General features: G+C 38.3%; 2 protein-coding genes across 5 annotated transcripts; one reads left to right on the forward strand and one right to left on the reverse strand.

Annotated features, from left to right (window-relative positions):
• Positions 1-1,763: 1,763 nt before the first annotated feature.
• On the reverse strand, positions 1,764-6,874 carry si:ch73-281n10.2 (uncharacterized protein LOC561719 homolog). 2 transcript variants are annotated; one of them, XM_010885967.2, is made up of 7 exons: positions 6,760-6,874; positions 6,643-6,680; positions 3,384-3,407; positions 3,225-3,254; positions 3,114-3,149; positions 2,888-3,028; positions 1,764-2,701 (listed from the first exon to the last, which is right to left on the reverse strand). In XM_010885967.2, exons 2-7 carry the CDS (start codon positions 6,658-6,660, stop codon positions 2,627-2,629), a joined length of 324 nt encoding a protein of 107 aa, XP_010884269.1. In that variant the 5' UTR covers positions 6,661-6,680; positions 6,760-6,874; the 3' UTR covers positions 1,764-2,626. The 2 variants fall into 2 exon arrangements, with proteins under 2 accessions (XP_010884269.1, XP_010884190.1); XM_010885888.2 differs by having other exon boundaries at positions 6,643-6,762.
• Positions 6,875-7,150: 276 nt separating this feature from the next.
• get1 (guided entry of tail-anchored proteins factor 1) lies at positions 7,151-19,604 on the forward strand. 3 transcript variants are annotated; one of them, XM_010886091.3, is made up of 5 exons: positions 7,151-7,741; positions 16,017-16,182; positions 17,358-17,425; positions 17,511-17,625; positions 18,825-19,604. In XM_010886091.3, the coding sequence occupies exons 1-5, from the start codon at positions 7,601-7,603 to the stop codon at positions 18,896-18,898; spliced, it is 564 nt and encodes a 187-aa protein (XP_010884393.1). In that variant the 5' UTR covers positions 7,151-7,600; the 3' UTR covers positions 18,899-19,604. The 3 variants fall into 3 exon arrangements, with proteins under 3 accessions (XP_010884393.1, XP_010884647.1, XP_010884557.1); XM_010886345.3 differs by lacking the exon at positions 7,151-7,741 and adding an exon at positions 7,752-8,085; XM_010886255.3 differs by lacking the exon at positions 7,151-7,741 and adding an exon at positions 8,092-8,205.
• The last annotated feature ends 451 nt before the right edge of the window (positions 19,605-20,055 follow it).

The raw sequence follows: 20,055 nt of genomic DNA on the forward strand, positions 1-20,055 counted from the left end.
TTATTTATATAATTACAATACAATCCCAACTCGTACTGACATTTAAGAATTTAATTTCGATTTGTATTGCAATTGACAATATTCTTCTGTTTAAGATAGCATAACCATTCGGCTTCATTGACCACACATTGTAGAAGATGTTTTGTGTTTAGTTCAAGGTGAGATGATGTGTGTGCTCCCCTTGTAAAATAAAACTAGCAGTGAGGGAAACTTCAGCGACTGGTAGAACTTTCAGTCACTCTGATTTACGATTATCCCGATTATGGATTTTCTCCACGATTTCATTTTTTGCGGGTATTTTCCATCGAGATTAGTACTAAAATCGTCTATTGTCCCATCCCAATTGCCGTCGCAACAAGGTTTGCTGTGTCTCTCAGTACAGTCTCAAGAGCATGGAGTAGATAGCAGGAGAAGGGCTGTTACAGGAGGAGAGCTTAACAGGGCCATGCAAGGACATCAACCCAGCAGCAGGACCGGTATCTGCTCCTTTGTGAGGAGGAACAGGAGGAGCACTGCCAGAGCCCTACAAAATGACCTCCAGCAGGCTACTGGTGTGCATGTTTCCGACCAAACTGTGCTCACAGCCCAGCACCGTGCAGTTCAATATAGATACCCTTCTTTCTTCAGATGCACTTTTGAAATACTTGAATTCCATCCCTGCACATCCTGGTCCACCTGCACCTTCTCTACCTCAGCTAAGCCCAGTGATGCAGCATCAGGCATCTACAAAAAGGCTGCACCAATAGACCCTACTGACTGGCCATCTATTTTAAATGATAAGGTAAGAACAGAGTTTGTACTCAGAGGACTAATAAAATAAAAAAAGTTTAATGTCCCTGAAACAGAAAGACAGGAGAAGTTGACTATTTCAATAGTCTTAGTCTATGGAGAAAAAATATAAAGCTGCAAGACAAGGTGAGTAAGGCTGTAGAACAATGTTACATTATGCATATTGCACTAAGGTTTCTGTAATACTGTTTTTTGTTCAATATAAATACAATACTTACATTGTTTTGTCATTGGTTTTTTATTTCTATTAGATTTTTCTAAAACAAAGAAAATCTCTAAGACAAAGCTATGCAGTTTCTGCACAAGTGTATGATTGGTGGCAATGGACACCAGCTAAAATCTTGCCTGGGGCATCAAAATGATCAGAGACGGCCCTGAGTCAATGGCATCAATGCCTTCATCATCCAGGAACTGCCTACACACTCTGGCCACATGAAGCTGGGCATTGTCCAACACCAGGAAGAACCCAGGTCCCACTGCACCAGCTTAAGTGGGTCTGAGGATTTTATCCCAGTACCTAACAGCAGTCAGGGTACCGTTGGAAAGCACATGGAGGTCTCTGCAAACCTCCAAGGATGACTCCCCAGATCATCACCGACCCACTGCTAAACCAGTCATGCTGGATGATGTTGCAGGCAGCATAGCGTTCACCACTGTGTCTTCAGACTCCTTCACGTCTGTCACATGTGCTCAGTATGAACCTGCTCTCATCTGTGAAGAGCAGGACAATGACATCAATTATTACTGCCATAACTAAAAATATGTTTTTCACAACCGAAAAGTGGGGAGTTCTTGACTTGCCAAGTCATTTACCCAATCTGAATTCAACTGAGAATGCCTTTCACATGCAAGACTGAAGTTTTGTGGAGCTCCTGCACCTAAACTAGCATATATAACATAATTGGCATCCAAAATGAGTACTGGCTTTAAATCCAGTTGGAAGAGAGTCCTTACATATATAATACATGCAAATGTTAGAGTAATTAAAACCATTTTAATTAAATTGGCATGTTTATACCAATCATAACACAAATGCAGCTACAAAAAAAAAAAGAGAAATACTGTACATTGATACATAATTCCTTATCTTACTGCTGGTATGTTCACTTAACAGTTGTAATGTTTATCAGTATCCTTAAAAGGACAAGCTACAACAACTATGTTTAACACATGTAAAGCATGTCATGTTATATTAGCTTGTCTAAAAACACATGATCCATCCTCTCAATGTACCATTACATACTGGAATATATTATGTATACAAATTATGAAGGAAAAAAATAAGAGTTCTACAGCAGCTATACAAATGATTGCAATACCAGTACCGAACAGAAACAAAAACCATTTCAAATACCGAACAGGCCTGACAAAATCCTGTACCTGTAGTTAGGGAGGATGAAACAATGTGAATAAAAACTACTATGATAGAGTACAGCTTAAACAGTCAACCCCTTCTTCCCGTTATAAACAAGAATAAAACAGTATTGTTGTATATAAAACCCCAAACCATTCTCCATACAAAACAAGATAAATACACTGTCCATCATACAGCCTATTTGATGTTAGTCTTAGACAGGCTCTCCCATTTTAATAATAAATTCCTGATATTGGTATGTTATTGCTGCAAATGTGCTCGCTCCCTCTTGGACAAAAGAACCATATCACAAATGTAAAGGTAAGTTTTGCCACACAATGATCATAACTTTTCTTCCAGAGTTGTGTAAAAAAGGGTTTTCTAGAATCTTGCCATTACAAAACCTCTCTCTTAAGAAAATAGTTGATAAAAATATTTCTCTGCATTTTACAAGAAAGTACAACAAAAGGTGGCAAAGGGTTGTTATTCTGCCTTCCCTTTCTCTGGCACGTCTGCCTCAGACTCCTCTTGCTTAGCATTTGTGTCTTCCGCTGCCTCCTGCAGGTCCAAAAAAATAACATTCACTAATAGTTTTTGCTGTGCACAAAATATTCATTATGGTGTAAGGGACAAATAGCTGTCAATGCATATTATAATAGTTAACACTTGAAGCATTTTTACCTTACTATTTATATACATCATATTTACATATTATATAAATCAAACGTAGCCAACAAGTCTTACCTTCACGGGTTTTGCCTCTCCATTTTCTGCCAGAGCTTCTTCCTTCTCCTCAGGCTCAGGATCATGTTTTGTCACCTCAGACTTGGCCTTTCCTACTGCCTCCTTTACCTTTTTGGGCTTCGATGCTGCCTTGACTACAGTCTATAAGAAACAGAAATATTTCAATGAAAAGAAAATTTACATTTTTGATTTTCAATAAAAGCTGACAATTACTTTTATTTTTTACCTTTGCTTTTTCACTTTTAGCAGGGGTTGTAGGTTTCTGCAAAATAACAATATTTTAGTATTTTTCCTAATTATAAATGGCACATATTGATTGAATAAATGTCAAACTTACCGATGACAACCTTTGGGATCGCCGCTTTGGCTGGTGAGAAACAAAAACGTATTCATTAAGTAAGAAGAGTATAGTTCAGATAATTGAAGTAGAAAATAGTTTCTCTCAAATATAATTAAATAAATATACAGTACATAAAAGCACAAGTAAAATACTAACCTCGACTTCAGTGTCATTATTTGCCTGTGGAAGAGGGGAAAAGAATAATAAAATATCTTAGTAAATAAAAACAACAAATCTACATTCAAAGGTGGAGAGTAGTGAAGGGCATTCCGAGTCTTTGGTAAGCTGGATCTTCTAGCTCCCTTCAGCAGAAAGAGACAGATCATTGGGACCCTGAATGGCTCTGCATTTTAAATTTGTAAAAAAAAAAAGTTTACCCCACAATGTTCAGATCTTCAACGCAAATTTGATAAAGTAAGCTAAAATTACGTTAGAGGTGAAATTCACAGTCTAACAGGTTAGATCTTACCGGTCGCATTTTACCTGTCTAAATTATTAGATTGTCTGCAATTTTTTTTTTTTTTACTGACGTTACCCTACTGGAAAAAAAGCTATGTGGTAGGGCTGTGCATTGGAGATTATTTTATATGAATAGTATGTGTTTGAATTTAATTCAGGATAAGGGGAATACATGTTTCATAAGCTACCGATACCACAAGAGCACTACTACACAGCACGCAAAGGAGTGGGTGTTTGCAGTGGCAGTTGTAACAATTAGGCAAGGTAGGCTAAAATAATGTTTTAAAAATATAATAACATTAGTTTATTTTTTGTCTTAAGATCTGATTGTGTTACTCAAATTAAATCATGCCTTCCAAAACATAAGTGTGAGACTAATGCATGTGTTTGAGACCAAACCCCCCTCTCTTACTCAAAGGTCTGTCCCTTATTGTTTCTCATGGCAGCATCTCGAAAGACATCAGGTGGCTTACTCAGTTAGCCTGAGCCTGCTACGCTACACAAGAGAAGGAAAGCAAATATGAAATGCTCATATGTAAGCAGGGCAAAAAATGGAAGGAGGAAAATAGTGTGAGTGTTCATTACAGTAGTAGCTTTACAGTAATGTCGATTATGATGGCGATAGCGACAGTGCAATCAGATAATCATTTTTAAACAAATTAATTTACTCTACTGAAAGCGGCAGCAATGCAATTGTCTTTGTAAGTGCCAGTTCCATTCAACAATAAAAGAAAGCAAGTTTAAAATGTTGCCGGTTGAGGACAACAAGGTAAAGAACAGATGATGTTGGGGCCTCAACCAGTCTCTGCCTAGGGCCCCGAAATCACTAAAACCGTGTTTTGTGGCCATATTAATTACATAAATATATTCCATCCTCCCATTAATTAGTTAACTTCCATTCACATGCTAACAATATGTTATGCTGTATATGTTGCTTTATTCTGACAGACTGCTTCACTACACCACTACAGCTTCGAGTGAGGTAAGTATAAACAACAAACACGTGTGAAGGTGCCCATGTCATAAAAACAACATAGAAACCTTTAATATTTCATGTCATTGTATATCATCGTACATTAACAAAATTTGAGATTGTAATTTTAATAGCAGTTAGAAAAAGCAGGTTCAGGTCTATTCATTAAAACCAAAAATATACATTCAAGTAAAAAAAAAAAGGTTTGGGAGCAGAAATGAATATTCTCACACACACACACAAACTTAATTTCAGTTCTAATTTTCGACTAAGCTTGACGATCCCTAATATGTGGAACACTTTGCTCACTATTTAGTGATACTTTATTATGGACATACAATCTTTAGTGAAAAGGTAAATCATTGTTTAAGCAAAGAAAAACAAGGATTCAAATTTACGACTCCTTTCACCAGTCCCATTTGGCTCCTACTGTAATGTTCACCAAAAAGAGCTGTTCGTTCACAAACGAACATTCATTAGTGAAGATGTTTGAGGGCTAATGGGCTCACAGTGATGGCCATTCCAGGCTTCCTTACCATTCTTCAAGCAGCAGGATATTATGCCATCAGTGTTAATTCAGATTAAAATAAACTCAAAATAAATAGCCATAATTGAAATATAAGATAGTTATCTAGTATGTACATTTTATGTTTAATGGCCGTTATAACATTATTCGTGTCTGTTCTTTTTCACATACTAGATTGTTAACTATATTGCCATATACATTTCAATGATGGCTTTTATTGTGATAAATAAAATCTGAATGCTGCTAGTATAATATCCTGCTGCTACAATAACGTAAATGAAGCCTCGAATGGCTATCACTAGGCTCACAAGCACGACCCTTTACCCCTCACCCGCCAAGTTAAAGATACATTTTATAATCTGAAACTCAAAGGGAGGCTAAAATGGTTACATTATTTTGCTTTTCCATTGTTATGACGCAAATTTGAGCCTGTGAGACCACATCAGTGAGGGCGACGAGCAACCGAGCAATAGCTACGCCTCAGTACAGCAAAAGCAACCCCGCCCCCATCCACTAACAACACATGGAGATTAGTAGGCTACATGAACGCATCCAACAGCGACGTTAACTAGTCTGCTAAATGTTCCCGCCATTAGTTCGAAATTATATAATACCCTTGGTCACTACACGATTTTCTAGATCTGTCTCAAAGATCCCGTCGTGCGTGTCCACAGAAATTCGTTGTCACACAATATGTAAAACAATTAATACGCCAAAAAAGCGAATCCTCAAATGTAAAACTTGACTAGGGCCTAGACATAACTTAAGGGTGGTATTTTTCCTCAGAACTTCTTTTTAATTATGACCCTTAACTTGTTAGTGACAAATTACTTTGAGTGATTTATATACAGTAACCAAGGGCTGCCATGACACCCCAAAGACTGCTACCTTTCCAAGCCATCATATCGTGTCCCACATTACATTAGCTTACACAGTGATGATATAGAATGCCACATGCATCTGTTTAATATGATTAAAATGACGAGAAAAATCATTAAAACTAGGACATTTCACTTTGAATACAAACAAATTTAAACACGCGCTTCCAAAATCAACTAAATTGTCATCATTCATCCACCATTAGTGCAATCACAATGTAGCATTTATCGCTGGCGGGTTACACCCCTTTGTCTGTTCTCATAGCTAAGGCTAATTAAGCTACTTTAAAATCATGAAAGGATTTAAACAACTGATTTAATTACGATACGAATAATTCTCAACGATTGTCATTATTAGAAAGTGAGGTAAAACACTACATCAGTATCTCCTGCACTAAGTAAAAAGGCGCCACTTCATAAGAGGACACACGAAAAATATTTCTACTTGAGAAAAGTAATAGTCTATCAATCCATATTTGGGAGTGCATGCACATGCTATTGTATTACAACAAGTGTGAAATGATACATTGTAAAATAAGGTTTAAGTTTAAGGCACACAATGTATACATTTCAACTTACTTTGCTTCTTTTCGGCATGGCTGCTTTGCTTGTATTGTCTAGAGAACAAAAGCACAAATTACACGCCTCCCCAGTAACTGAAAATGCAATGCACGGTTCTGAATGAGTTCAACGTACCTTAGCACCTTCGGAACACTAACTATTCAATAGGTCTACGTATAGAAACTAGCTTAAACCGGATTGGATCGCCCCTCGCTCCTTCTCCTTATTTCTTATCCTACCAACCTGACCCGCAATGTATTCTCCGCCCATTGGATGCCATTGATTGGCTTTACCGTCTAGGCAAAATATTTTTAAACGATAGCAAGTTACCTGGGTGGGTAGGTCAGTATGCCAATCAGTCGTTCTAATTTGTACTTAAAAAAAAAAAAAAAAAATATATATATATATATATATATATATATATATATATATATATATAAAGGTTTGGGATTCAAAGGTATCCAATATTTTCGTAAATAACCTATTCTACTGACATATATTGGAATACACTGTATATTTAGACTGTCAGTGGGTTACCTTTTTCTTATTTTGTTAATGATTAAGTAATCTAGACAACATAAAGGGTTCAATTATAGCGATATATATTTTTGCACATTCTAATATGCTTAGAAGTTATGCTGGAGGTCTATTTAAATTAGACTTTCTAAAGGGAAATAGTTTCCACAGATACAGAAGAAATTAACAGTGGCAAGCCCGAACCAGCCTGGATAAGGTCGTCGCGTTATGATGAGCACAGCACTCCCGCAAGAATTTAGAGATTGTATGCAATTATACCATATTTCCTGAAGGAGTTATTATTTAGAAGGAGTTAGACTTAGAATAGTGTTTAGAATAATTCCGCCTGTTCAATCGGAAAGATCTTACAACACTTGGATGGTATTGTGATTATCGCTGACTACATAATATGTACAACACCAGTCGATGACGTACAACGTACGCAACTATTGGTTGACGGATGCGGCTACTGATCAGAGGAACGCAAACGAAAGTGACTAAAGTTGTAGCGAAAATGGCAGGATGCTCTTGGTTCTTGGTGTTGGGATCTGTCTTTTTGTGCAATCTCTTCAAAACACTATTGCCGTCTATTTTTTCTTTCGTAAGTAGGGTATATTTCAACACTGGTCATTCGAGAAATGCAGGCAACGCTATTGTCTTGGAGATCACGTGAATTAGTTTAGCAAATTGGCTAAGTGGTACGTTCGATTGAAAATGTGTTGAAAGGTTTCAGATAGGCTAAAGGCCTTTTCATTTCTGAAGCGATTTCCCCTTATTCCACAAGTCGAAAACGCATGTTCGTTCTACATAAAACATGACTGTCTGAACCGTTCTGAACGTTCCAAGACGTCGCTTCCTACTGAACGCACACCCGGATATAGTACTAATAGTAGTTAGTACCTACTCCGCTATCGCCCTTCGGTTGTTTCGTTATAGACTTGAAAAGTGAGGTTCCGGACGGAAAATATCCATTGCTTTGAGCCATAGAGATTTTAAATATTAAGGATTCCTATGTTGCTGTGCTACGTAGACATTCTGTTCTTTGTCTAGATGGCGAAACAATTCGTATGTCTATGTATTGGTAATCGATTGTAAATGTTTCAACCTCTGTTGAGAAATTCGTGTTTTACCTTTAGTTCCGTTTTTTAAGCCTAAAAACTAAACTAACCACAAGCCTTAGCGGCACTGCCTTAGCTGTTAATTATCTTCAGGGCTAACCAAAGTTGTAGCTAATTTCGTCTGATGTTTTTGATGGCCAGCTATGAGTAGCCATTAGACTAGTAGGTAATGTTAGGTACCTAGCTACATTATCGTAGCTAGTACTGAAGTATAACTTTACATTTAGCTAGGTATTTAGCTATTTGCCCTCGGTCTGATCCACCGGCGTTCTTAGCTTTGATGTTGAGAAACCGGTAAAACGGTTTGCAGTTACTCCATAGCGATGGTTACAACCAGGAACATATGGCGTACTATGGTTTGAGACATGCTAATCTCTTATACTAATCTGGCATGCTATATTGTATGCGATTTGAGATTTATGCTAGTTTGTCACACCATGGTACGCTGAAAGTATTATGCCAAACGTTCCCAGGTGGTTAACTTTTACATGTGGATTTTGGAAGTGTGAATCTGTGCATGCTTTTTGGGGGAAATAGACCACCACCCCTTGCGAAGTGAAAGAGAAAGGGTTTCAATGATTCTGTCATCCTTTCACTTGACGAAAAAGTTACTTATCGTCTTCTGTATACAATCATTCACGTATGAAAGAACATACGTGTGCCATGAAATGAAGTAGCTCTGGCAGATTGGTTTGTCTTCAGTCTCGCTAGCAATTACTAAATTATTATGACTATTCCATGTAGTAAAAATTTGCATTACTGTCTCGTAAGCTATTACAACGAACAGTGGCAAAGGCCGTACGGTATAGATGACATTTGTAGTGGAAGTAAACTTAATGTGAGACGAGTCATTTAACGTATTGCTTAATTGTGTCTAGTTAAATATTCACACATGGCGTGATATTAATGGGTGATAAAATGATATGTTGAGAAGCAATTTCATGACGAGGTTGTATGTCCCAATTGGCCCCAGTAATGTTATACTAGCTTACTTTATACTAAAAAGTACGTACTTCACCAAAAATCCGCGAAATACGTACTTGTAGTACATACTTGAATTACGTAGTATGTGGTTTGAGATTCAGACCTAAGACTCATAGTCAGTCATTAGGCTATTGTGTTCGTGAACCAAAAGGCAGTAGTTTTTATCTCAGATTTATTTGATTTTATTATAGATTCACACGAGGATGAGTGGCTTAACTAGACCATGCCTAGCTTCTACCACGAAGTCGTTAAATATTAGCTCATCTTTAGTTGCGTAACACAAAGAAAAGTTAATTACATCAAAACTTGTTAGGGCTCGGCAAAACAGTTTTTATTTTAGGTAGTGCGACTAAGACAACAGAGTCATCCATCTTTTTCATAAAAAATAACAGAAAACAATGGATGACGGTTTTACACTGGATGGTAAAACCAACGAGATTATAAACATGACTTTGTTGACTAAAAACATGTTTTTGTAATGGTTTTGTTTCGATAAACGTTTTCAACGTCCTCACATGTTAACATATTTTACAGTCAATTTTTTTTAATGATTTGCATAATACTTCATCTGCCGTTCTTATTTTTTTCCCCGATAAGCTTACGACACTGAGAATAAAGCTATGCAAGCGTTCGTATTGAACCTTTGCGTACCACTGCCTTTTTTGTTATTTTAGCAGGCATATTCACTAAGGACTAAGTCACAATTGTCTAAACTCGTGAAAACAAAAAAGAAATTGCCCATCACTTAAGGATAGTGTTAAGCATAGAGTTAACAGTGTAGTGGCTTTAGGTGACATTAGGTAGCATTAGCTTGTGTTAGCTGCCCTTAACTATAATTAGCTGGTGTTACCCAGCTTAAGCTGCCTTGCAATGAAGTGCTTCAAACGCACATACTGATGAGCCAAAACGTTATGACCACTCATAGGTGAAGTGAATAACACTGATCATTTCCTAACAAGGGCACATGTCAGTGTTTGGGTAGATTAGATGGTAAGTGAACAATCAGTTCTTGTAGTCAATGTGTTGGATGCAGGAGTAAACATCAGAGTGACTTTGACAAGGGCCAAATTGTTATGGTCAGAGCATCTTTGAAACAGCAAGGCTTGTGTGGTGCTCCCAGTCAGCAGTGGTGAGTACCTGCCGACTATGGTCCAAGGAGGGACAAACCTCAAACTGGCAACAGGGTGTTATGCGTCCAAATCACATCGATACCTGGGGGCAACAAAGGCTGTCCTGTCTGGTCCAAACCGACAGATGGTCTACTGTGGCACAAGTCACAGAACATTTTAATGATGTTTATTGGAAGAGTGCATCGCACCCTGCTGTGTCAGGTTGCCCATGATGGCCCCTGTCCACTGTCGAAAGTGCTTTTACTGATCATACAAGTGTAGGAACTGGACTTTGGTGTAGTGGAAGAAGGTCGCCTGATACGATGAGTCCTGTTTTCCTTTACATCACATGGACGGCTTTGTTCATGTGCACCATTTATCTGATGAAGTGATGGCACCAGGATGCACTGTGGGAAGATGACAAGCCAGTGAAGGGAGTGTGATGCTTTGAGCAATGTTCTACTGGGAAACCCTGGGTGCTGGCATTCATGTGGATGTCAATTTGACATGTGCCACCTACCTAAACATCATTGGAGACCAGGTACAACCCTTCATGGCAGTGGCATTCACCTATAGCAGTGGCCTCTTTCTGCAGGATAATGCTCCCTGCCAGCCTGCACACATTGTTTGGGAATGGTTTGAGGAACATAATGAAGAGTTGGCGGCTTCACCTTGCAATTTATAGGGCTTGAAGGATCTGCTGCTAATGTCTTGGTGCCAGATACCAAAGGACATCTTCAGTCGTCTTGTAGAGTCCATGCCTCAGTGGATCGGAGCTGTTTTGGTTGCACACGGATGACCAACAGCATATTAGGCAGGTTTTCATGATGTTTTGGCTCATCTGTGTACATTTAACAAAGCATATAGCTTAAATTAGCCTTTGAATTTGCTAATTTTGGGGAGTTGATTAAACATGGTATGTTCTTATTTATATTCAAAAACGGAATGGGAAAAAGGCTAAGCAACCTGAGCCAACTGTCTTGTCGACTGATAATCAGTATCGGTTTATGCTAACAATTTCACACTTAGAATTAGCTCTTTAAGATGTGATATTGATTAAGACAACATGAACGTTTGTTCAAAATGACCAAGCATATGCAAAATGTTTGAAATGTAACCCAATTAAAACAGCCTTATGACTTAAAGTTGGCAATGTAACATTGGAGTTCCCCACATTCTGTACCAGTCACGCCTCGCTGTGTTTATCTATTGTTCATATTTTGGAGGCTACTATTCCCACAGCGTGTAAACTAAAGACACCATTCAAACTCTGAAATGTGCAGCATGGCCAGAACCAGGTTCTTTGTGTACATTGTTTCGATATTTTGTATACATAACTAAAATAGTTAACTTTGAATGTAACTTAAACTTGTGTCTTCCATGGACTTGAATGGGATTTCTTCAGTGGGATTTCTTAATTGACTTGGGATAGCAATAGCACCTCTCACACCATTCAGGGTTAGGAGACCAAACCAACTCTGTATAACTTTTAATGATTAGATGTGTTTGACAGTGACTATCAATTTGCATATATTTGTTTTATTTGCATTAATTAACCCTAAATCAGCATCTATTGAATTTTTCAAGCTAGGGAGAGCAAACCAACTAAGTCTCACATGTTTAGGCTATCCCAACTTAAAATGCTTAAATGTGTATCAATTATGATGATGTACATTTGCAATATTAGAATGAATGTACCCTAAAGCATTATCCTCAACTATTTAGGCTGGAAAGTTCAAATCAACCTTATTTCATATTCTGTAGTCAATGAAATACACTGCTCAAGAAAATTAAGGGAACACTTAAATCACAAATCAGAACTTGATGAAGGAAATATATTAAAGATCAAAATCTTAACTGTATATTGTGTTATTTGTTGAGAACAAACTGATGTAACAACAGTCAATAGAAACTGAAATCACCAGCAGATTGTGGGCTGGATTCAAACTCACACTGAAAATCAAAATCTGAAATTGTAGGCTGTTTCAACTTGCGTGAATGTCATCCTAGCTACCTGTAATGTGACTCAGTTGTGTGTATTGCCCCCACCTGCCTGTTTGCTCATGATGCGATGGCGGATGGTGTCCTGGGGGATCTCCTCAGAGACCTAGATCAGGGCCTCAGTGAGCTCCTGGACAGTTTGTTGTGCTACTTGGTGGCATCGGATGGATTCAGATATGGGGAACGTGAGGGCCCTCCAAGGATATGCCTCCCCATACCATCACTGACCCATTGCCAAACCGGTCATATTGGATGATGTTGCAGGCAGCATAATGTTTACCACAGCGTCTCTAAACTCCACTAACTGGACAGATTTACACTCACCTAAGGGACTATTAGGAACAACTGTTCAATTTCTCATTAATGCAATTATCTAATCAACCAATCACATGGCAGTTGCTTCAATGCATTTAGGGGTGTGGTCCTGGTTAAGACAAACTCCTGAACTCCAAATTGAATGTCAGAATGGGAAAGAAAGGAGATTTAAGCAATTTTGAGTGTGGCATGGTTGTTGGTGCCAGACGGGCCGGTCTGAGTATTTCACAATCTGCTCAGTCACTGGGATTTTCTTGCACAACCATTTCTAGGGTTTACAAAGAATGGTGTGAAAAGGGAAAAACATCCAGTATGCGGCAGTCCTGTGGGCGAAAATGCCTTGTTGATGCTAGAGGTCAGAGGAGAATGGGCCGACTGATTCAAGCTGATAGAAGAGCAACTTTGACTGAAATAACCACTCGTTACAACCGAGGTATGCAGCAAAGCATTTGTGAAGCCACAACACGCACAACCTTGAGGCGGATGGGCTACAACAGCAGAAGACCCCACCGGGTACCACTCATCTCCACTACAAATAGGAAAAAGAGGCTACAATTTGCACGAGCTCACCAAAATTGGACAGTTGAAGACTGGAAGAATGTTGCCTAGTCTGATGAGTCATTCAGATGGTAGAGTCAGAATTTGGCGTAAAACAGAATGAGAACATGGATCCAACATGCCTTGTTACCACTGTGCAGGTTGGTGGTGGTGGTGTAATGGTGTGGGGGATGTTTTCTTGGCACACTTTAGGCTCCTTAGTGCCAATTGGGCATCGTTTAAATGCCACGGCCTACCTGAGCATTGTTTCTGACCATGTCCATCCCTTTATGGCCACCATGTACCCATCCTCTGATGGCTACTTCCAGCAGGATAATGCACCATGTCACAAAGCTTGAATCATTTCAAAATGGTTTCTTGAACATGACAATGAGTTCACTGTACTGAAATGGCCCCCACAGTCACCAGAACTCAACCCAATAGAGCATCTTTAGGATGTTGTGGAACGGGTGCCCTGGATTTGCATCCCACAAATCTCCATCAACTGCAAGGGCCAACATTTCTAAAGAATGCTTTCAGCACCTTGTTGAATCAATGCCACGTAGAATTAAGGCAGTTCTGAAGGCGAAAGGGGGTCAAACACCGCATTAGTATGGTGTTCCTAATAATCCTTTAGGTGAGTGTATATCCCTTAAGTACAATTGGCTTGGTGTTATACTGTGAGGATTACATGTTGCTTTAGTTTTTTCTGAGCAGTGTACTTATTTATAGACTTTGGACGTGGTAAAGTACAAACTATGTTGGATTGCTCTTTAGCTAATAATCTCTTTTTTTCACCCCCTCATGACTTACACCGTATACTTCCTTCCACCAGTACTGCTGTGCTACATCACAGTACTTACAGTGAGGGAAAAAATTATTTGATCCCCTGCTGATTTTGTACATTTGCCCACTGACAAAGAAATGACCAGTCTATATTTTTAATGGCAGGTTTATATGAACAGAGAGAGACAGAATAATAACGAAAAATTTGAGAAAAACACATGTAAATTGATTTGGATTTTAATAAGTGAAAAAGGTATTTGATCCCCTCTCAGTTAGAAATATTTCTGGCTCCCAGGTGTCTTTTATACTGACTATAAACTGAGATTAGGAGCACAGAGTGTTCCTAATCTCAGTTTATTACCTGTTTAAAAGACACAGAAGCAATCAATCAGATTCCAAACTCTCCACCATGGCCAAGACCAAAGAGATTGTAGACCTATACAAGGCTGGAATGGGCTTCAAGACCATCGCCAAACAGCTTGGTGAGAAGGTGACAACAGTTGGTGTGATTATTTGCAAATGGAAGAAACACAAAAGAACTGTCAGTCTCCCTCGGTCTGGGGCTCCATGCAAGATCTCACCTTGTGGAGTTGTAATGATCATGAGAACGGTGAGGAATCAGCCCAGAACTACTCGGGAGGATCTTGTGAATGATCTCAAGGTAGCTGGGACCATATTCACCAAGAAAACAGTTGGTAACACACTACGCCGTGAAGGACTGCAGCGCCAGCAAGGTCCCCCTGCTCAAGAAAGTACATGTACAGGCCCGTCTGAAATTTGCCAATGAACATCTGAATGATTCAGAGGAGAACTATGTTGCGGTCAGATGAGAACAAAATCGAGTCCTTTGGCATCAACTCAACTTGCTATGTTTGGAAGAGGAGGAATGCTGCCAATGACCCTAAGAACATCATCCCCACCGTCAAACATGGATTTGGAAATATTATGCTTTGGGGGTGTTTTTCTGCTAAGGGGACAGGACAACTTCACCTCATCAAAGGGATGATGGACGGGGCCATGTACCGTCTAATCTTGGGTGAGCACCTCCTTCCCTCAGCCAGGGCATTGAAAATGGGTCATGGATGGGTAAACCAGCATGACAATTACCCAAAACACACGGCCAAGGCAACAAAGGAGTGGCTGAAGAAGCACAACAAGGTCCTGGAGTGGCCTAGCCAGTCTCCAGTCCTTAATCCCATAGAAAATCTGTGGAGGGAGCTGAAAATTTGTGGAGGGAGCTGATGAAAAACGTCAGCCTCGAACCTTAATGACTTGGAGAAGATCTGCAAAGAGGAGTGGGACAAAATCCCTCCTGAGATGTGTGCAAACCTGGTGGCCAACTACAAGAAACATCTGACCTCTGTGATTGCCCACAAGGGTTTCTAAGTCATGTTTTGCAGAGGGGTTGAATACTTATTTCGCTCATTAAAATGCAAATCAATTCATAATTTCCTTCACTGTATATATACACAAGTTTTTCAGCATTGTTGCATTTAATATTTGTCGTTTTTAATGGTAGTGGTAATTTCTGTCAAAATTATTATTATTTTTTTTGTTTAGGTATTTCCTTAATGTAAATGCTAAGGTAATGTAGCCCGTAAGTTAAAAAGTGTATGTAATTAAATGACTACACATAAAACATGTTTTGCCATAGAATTAAGAGGAAATAACTGGATGACAGTGTTAATTATGCCAGTAGTGCAACTGTCCACCAACTTTACACCTTTACTGTAGCTGATAACCATCCCAAAATTCTATCAGAAACCAGGCTAAGCCTTGACTGACTGAGGGTAATCCTGCGGCCTTGAAACATTGTCTCTGGTGCACATGTACCACTGAAGTATTGGTTTGAATTGGGTCCATTGCTCTTTCAGTAAAAAAACGATCCTATATTTCCATGCTTTCTCATTCATATAATGCCAGAAAATAGACCTTGAAAAATAAACCGGCTTAACCTGTAATATATGTTTTTTCTTTGATTTAGCATTAATGTATCTCTTTTAATTTTGTGTGTTTAAATGTGAAGCTGTCAAAGGTCCTTCAGAAAGATGCTGAGCATGAGAGGCACATGAGGGCTGAAATCCAAGAGATGAAGAAGGAGCACAACTCTGTTAGCATGATGGATGAGTTTGCCAGATATGCCAGACTAGAGCGCAAAATCAACAAGATGACTGACAAGTTGAAGACACATGGTATGAGAGAAACACAACACTTTATACTTGTATAGAGATAGAAGAAAGAGACATGATCAAATTTTAGATCTAAGTCAGACTTTTGCCATACCTAATTCACAACATAATTGGCATTATATAAGAAAAAGTGGCTAAAAAGTCAGACCTAAGTCGATGGCTGGTGGTGTTTACAAACGTCCCTCACTGTGGGGTTTGGTGGTGCAACTGTTGGTTGTTTTTGTCTTTCACATCCTGACCACAACTCTGAACTCTGCAGATGCAGGGTGTATAGTATACAGTTCCATTACAGGCGTTATAAAGACACCCAATGGAAGAGTTAATGCTATAGGGAAGACAGAGCCCTTGTATTACAGTACACTGTGACTTCACCATGACCGTAAGAGTTATAATTGTGTTAACAACAGAATGTTAAATGCAGATTTTGTTTTAAGAAAAATTTCAGAAATGAGAATGCTTTGGTTAAATTTTATTACAGTGTTTAGTTATAGTGGCAATACAGGCTCACTTAAAAAATAAATGCAAATCTCAATGTGACTTCTCGTGTTAAAGATTGAAGAGAAATATAAAAAATAATATTTTGAATAGTATATTTTATAAGTAGGAGTTAGAAATTGAATTTGTTCTTGAACATAATGCTAAGACAAGTCACAAAACACAAGCTATCCCAAACATTGGTCAACCTCTCTGCTGATGCCTCAGTTCATAGCCATTGCTAATTAACCAATGAGACTTAATGTTTAAATACTGTTAACAACTGAAATATTTAACTAATCTAGAATGAAATTTTTTTTGTCCTCAAGTATATGCACCAGTTTGATACTGTATTTCCTAAGTCAGATGCATTGTAATATTTCTCCCTGTGATATCTTCATAATATTATCAAAGCTGGCACTATTGCAATACATGTTGTGTGGTAGTTACCTAAAGAACACAAAAGAGTCTGTTATTAGATTTTGTTAAAAGTACATTTGTGACCTAAGCTTGTCCAGTAGTATATAATCCACACTCTTCCACTGCTATTTGAAAAGATATTACTTGTGTTGCCATTTTCTGCATTTGTTTAGGCATTTTAGTGGCATTGTATTTAATAGTTAGTGAATGCATTGTTTGGGTAACCACTAATTTTGACAGTTCCTGCACAAATAATATTGGTTGAATTATTTTTCTTCTTACAGTGAAGTCAAGAACTGCACAACAAGCCAAAATGAAATGGGTTGTGAATATCATTTTTTACATCCTACAGGTGGGTTTTGAACATTTACCAAAAATATCCTTTATAATTTTATTCACCACTTGATTCCATGCATTTTCTGTTGTTTTCTCTCTAGGCTGCTTTGATGATCTCACTCATTTGGAAGTATTATGCTGACCCTGTGACTGTTATACCCAATAAGTGGATTTCTCCGCTGGAGTGGTTGGTGGCATTCCCATCTGGAGTAGCAGGTAAGTTGTGTGATAATACCTCAGGCCTCAGTTACATTTAATTTGAGTACACTTTTACTCAGTGTTGGATGTCATTCCTTTTAAAATGAAGACTATACACAAGCACAGCTGTCCCTCAACATTACTGGAAGTTGGAAGCCTACTTTCTTTCTAAATGAGCTTGCCCTGTTTTGCAATCTCCAAAAACCAACCAGTAGCGGAATGAGATTGTGTGAATAGGACATATGTTGTTAATATACATTACATTGTAATGTGTACAGGGTGTCAGGCATACGCACACATTGAAATGTATGTCATAAGAATGTGCATCTGTTTTGCGCAGTGCCGTTTTGCTACTGCTTGGTGTACACTCTAGCAATTGGAAGAAATCTTATCGGATCTCAATCATGTTTGGAAATTGCAAATATGTCCTTGTACTGCCTATCCTTTGAATAGGCAGTACACGTATAGACCTATAACCTGTATGAGCCTTGTGTCCTCATAAACCAGGTGAATTCAGATGCTCACTCATATGAAACTTACTGATCCGCCACTCAAACTTTAACATTCATATGAACATGCTCTACATTATACTTTAGACCCAATATTATTGGAGACCAGGTGTACACCTGCAGGTCTAACCCGAATGGATTAAAAAAAAGATTAAAATGTATGTACTTCTGTATTGCAGCCCTAATATTCACACAAACCAGAACCAGTAGAAACCAGGTCAACTGGTATCAATGGTTTAACACATGCAAAGGCAAATGGATAATGGTAAAATCATCTGTAAGAAGTTATGGCCATAACCAAACTCAACTTCAATCTACATCTACATACAGGTCCGGAGAAAATTAATAGACCACTGCACCTTTTTCTTTCCTTTCCAAAAAAGTTGAATTTTGAGTGAGGAACAGAAGCGTTCAATTTGCAGTGGTCTCTTAATTTTAACCCTTCTGTGCAGTGGTCTCTTAATTTTAACACTTCTGTTCCTTTAGACCTTTTTTGGAAAGGAAAGAAAAAGGTGCAGTTGTCTCTTAAATTTTTCCGGAGCTGTATGTATGCAAAACCTTTGCCCCTGCATAAAAAAAATAGGAAAATGGATAAGTTATCATTGTTGACAATACTTTTTGGTGTATAGGTTTTATTTATTTGTCATTCAAGGGTTCTAAACAGGCTTCTTAACTGGAATTATAAACTCAGCCCTTATTTCATTTCAGGTGGTGTTGGAATCACATGCTGGCTTGTGGTGTGCAACAAAGTGGTGTCTATTGGTCTATATTCTATTAGCTAAGGAATGTGTTATTTTCATGTCTTAGGGCCTATTCACATTAACCAGATTTATCGGGATTACAGACTGATTGTTGTGAGGTATCTCTTGAAGAACACTTGCACATTACCTAGGAAAGTAATACGTGACAAAGGTTTTTGCCAGTTTACGTTCTATATTTTGTTTATTACTCCCTCCAAACTCTCAAAAAGTGTTGTTAATGCCAATGAAACTCTGCAGTGTGAATGGGCCCCTATTTAATCCTCATATGCTCTGAGATCTAATCAGGCTACCACTGTGTTTACACAGGCAGCTGAATTCAGATCTCTTATGTATCAAATCAGCTCTGAAAAAGATTCCATGTGACTGGTCAAAAGGCCAATTGAAATTGTATTGCCTGTGGAAATTAATTATATTGTTGACAAACACAAAGCACATCGTGTTAGAAATTGTCAGTGTTGTTGTATTTAAGGGTCTCTTCATCAGCATCTTAATGTTTTTTCACAAATTGCTGCATCACATAATGATTGTATCATGTATTGTTTTACCCAATTCATTACCTCAAAAACTAATTGAATTTGAGTAATAATGTAAGTTTATTTTCAAAGTTTTGTTTCATTTTGTCTATTGTTTTGTTAATTGGTCTGTGGCACATTTAAATTTGTTGAATGAAATATAGCAATGTTTATTTTAGAAGTGTTAAAATATCCACAATAAATAGGAATACATTGAAAACAAAGTGTTGGTTCTTCTCAGGATATTTCTTTGATATTTTGTAGAAGCTTTTAAAATCATAATCAAAAAGAGTTTTATTGCCAAGTAAGTTTCACAACAAACAATGAATTTGTTATGGTCCTTGGTATGTGTAAAGTATGTGTAAGGTGCAAGATTGTGTCCAGTTGAGGGTTATGTGTGTATGTGGGGAGTGGGCTATAGTCAATTTGGTTCCTAGGGCATGTTCATGAAGCCTACTGCTGGAAAGGAACTATTCTTATGGCGAAAGGTTTTGGTTCTGATAGACCTCAGCCTTCTACCAGAGGGGATAGCTCTGAATAATCCCTTTCCAGGGTGAGAGGGATCTCCCACCAACCTCCTGTTGGACAGGAAGGCTGTGATCCACCTGCATGTGGACGGAGGCACTCTTAGTTGGGAGAACTTGTCATGGAGCAAAGCGGGAATTA

This window comes from Esox lucius, chromosome 1, assembly GCF_011004845.1.
Source record: "Esox lucius isolate fEsoLuc1 chromosome 1, fEsoLuc1.pri, whole genome shotgun sequence".
Taxonomy (NCBI): Eukaryota; Metazoa; Chordata; class Actinopteri; order Esociformes; family Esocidae; genus Esox; species Esox lucius.

Bases quoted from the DNA above. Each gene is read 5' to 3' on its own strand.
- get1 (XM_010886091.3), top strand. From the start codon at position 7,601: ATGCGGCTACTGATCAGAGGAACGCAAACGAAAGTGACTAAAGTTGTA. The intron at 16,183-17,357 runs GTATGAGAGAAA...TTCTTCTTACAG, and splicing joins TGACAAGTTGAAGACACATG to TGAAGTCAAGAACTGCACAA. The intron at 17,626-18,824 runs GTAAGTTGTGTG...ATTTCATTTCAG, and splicing joins ATTCCCATCTGGAGTAGCAG to GTGGTGTTGGAATCACATGC.
- si:ch73-281n10.2 (XM_010885967.2), bottom strand. The intron at 3,255-3,383 runs GTTAGTATTTTA...GTTTCTCACCAG, and splicing joins ATAATGACACTGAAGTCGAG to CCAAAGCGGCGATCCCAAAG. The intron at 2,702-2,887 runs GTAAGACTTGTT...TTGGACCTGCAG, and splicing joins GAGAGGCAAAACCCGTGAAG to GAGGCAGCGGAAGACACAAA.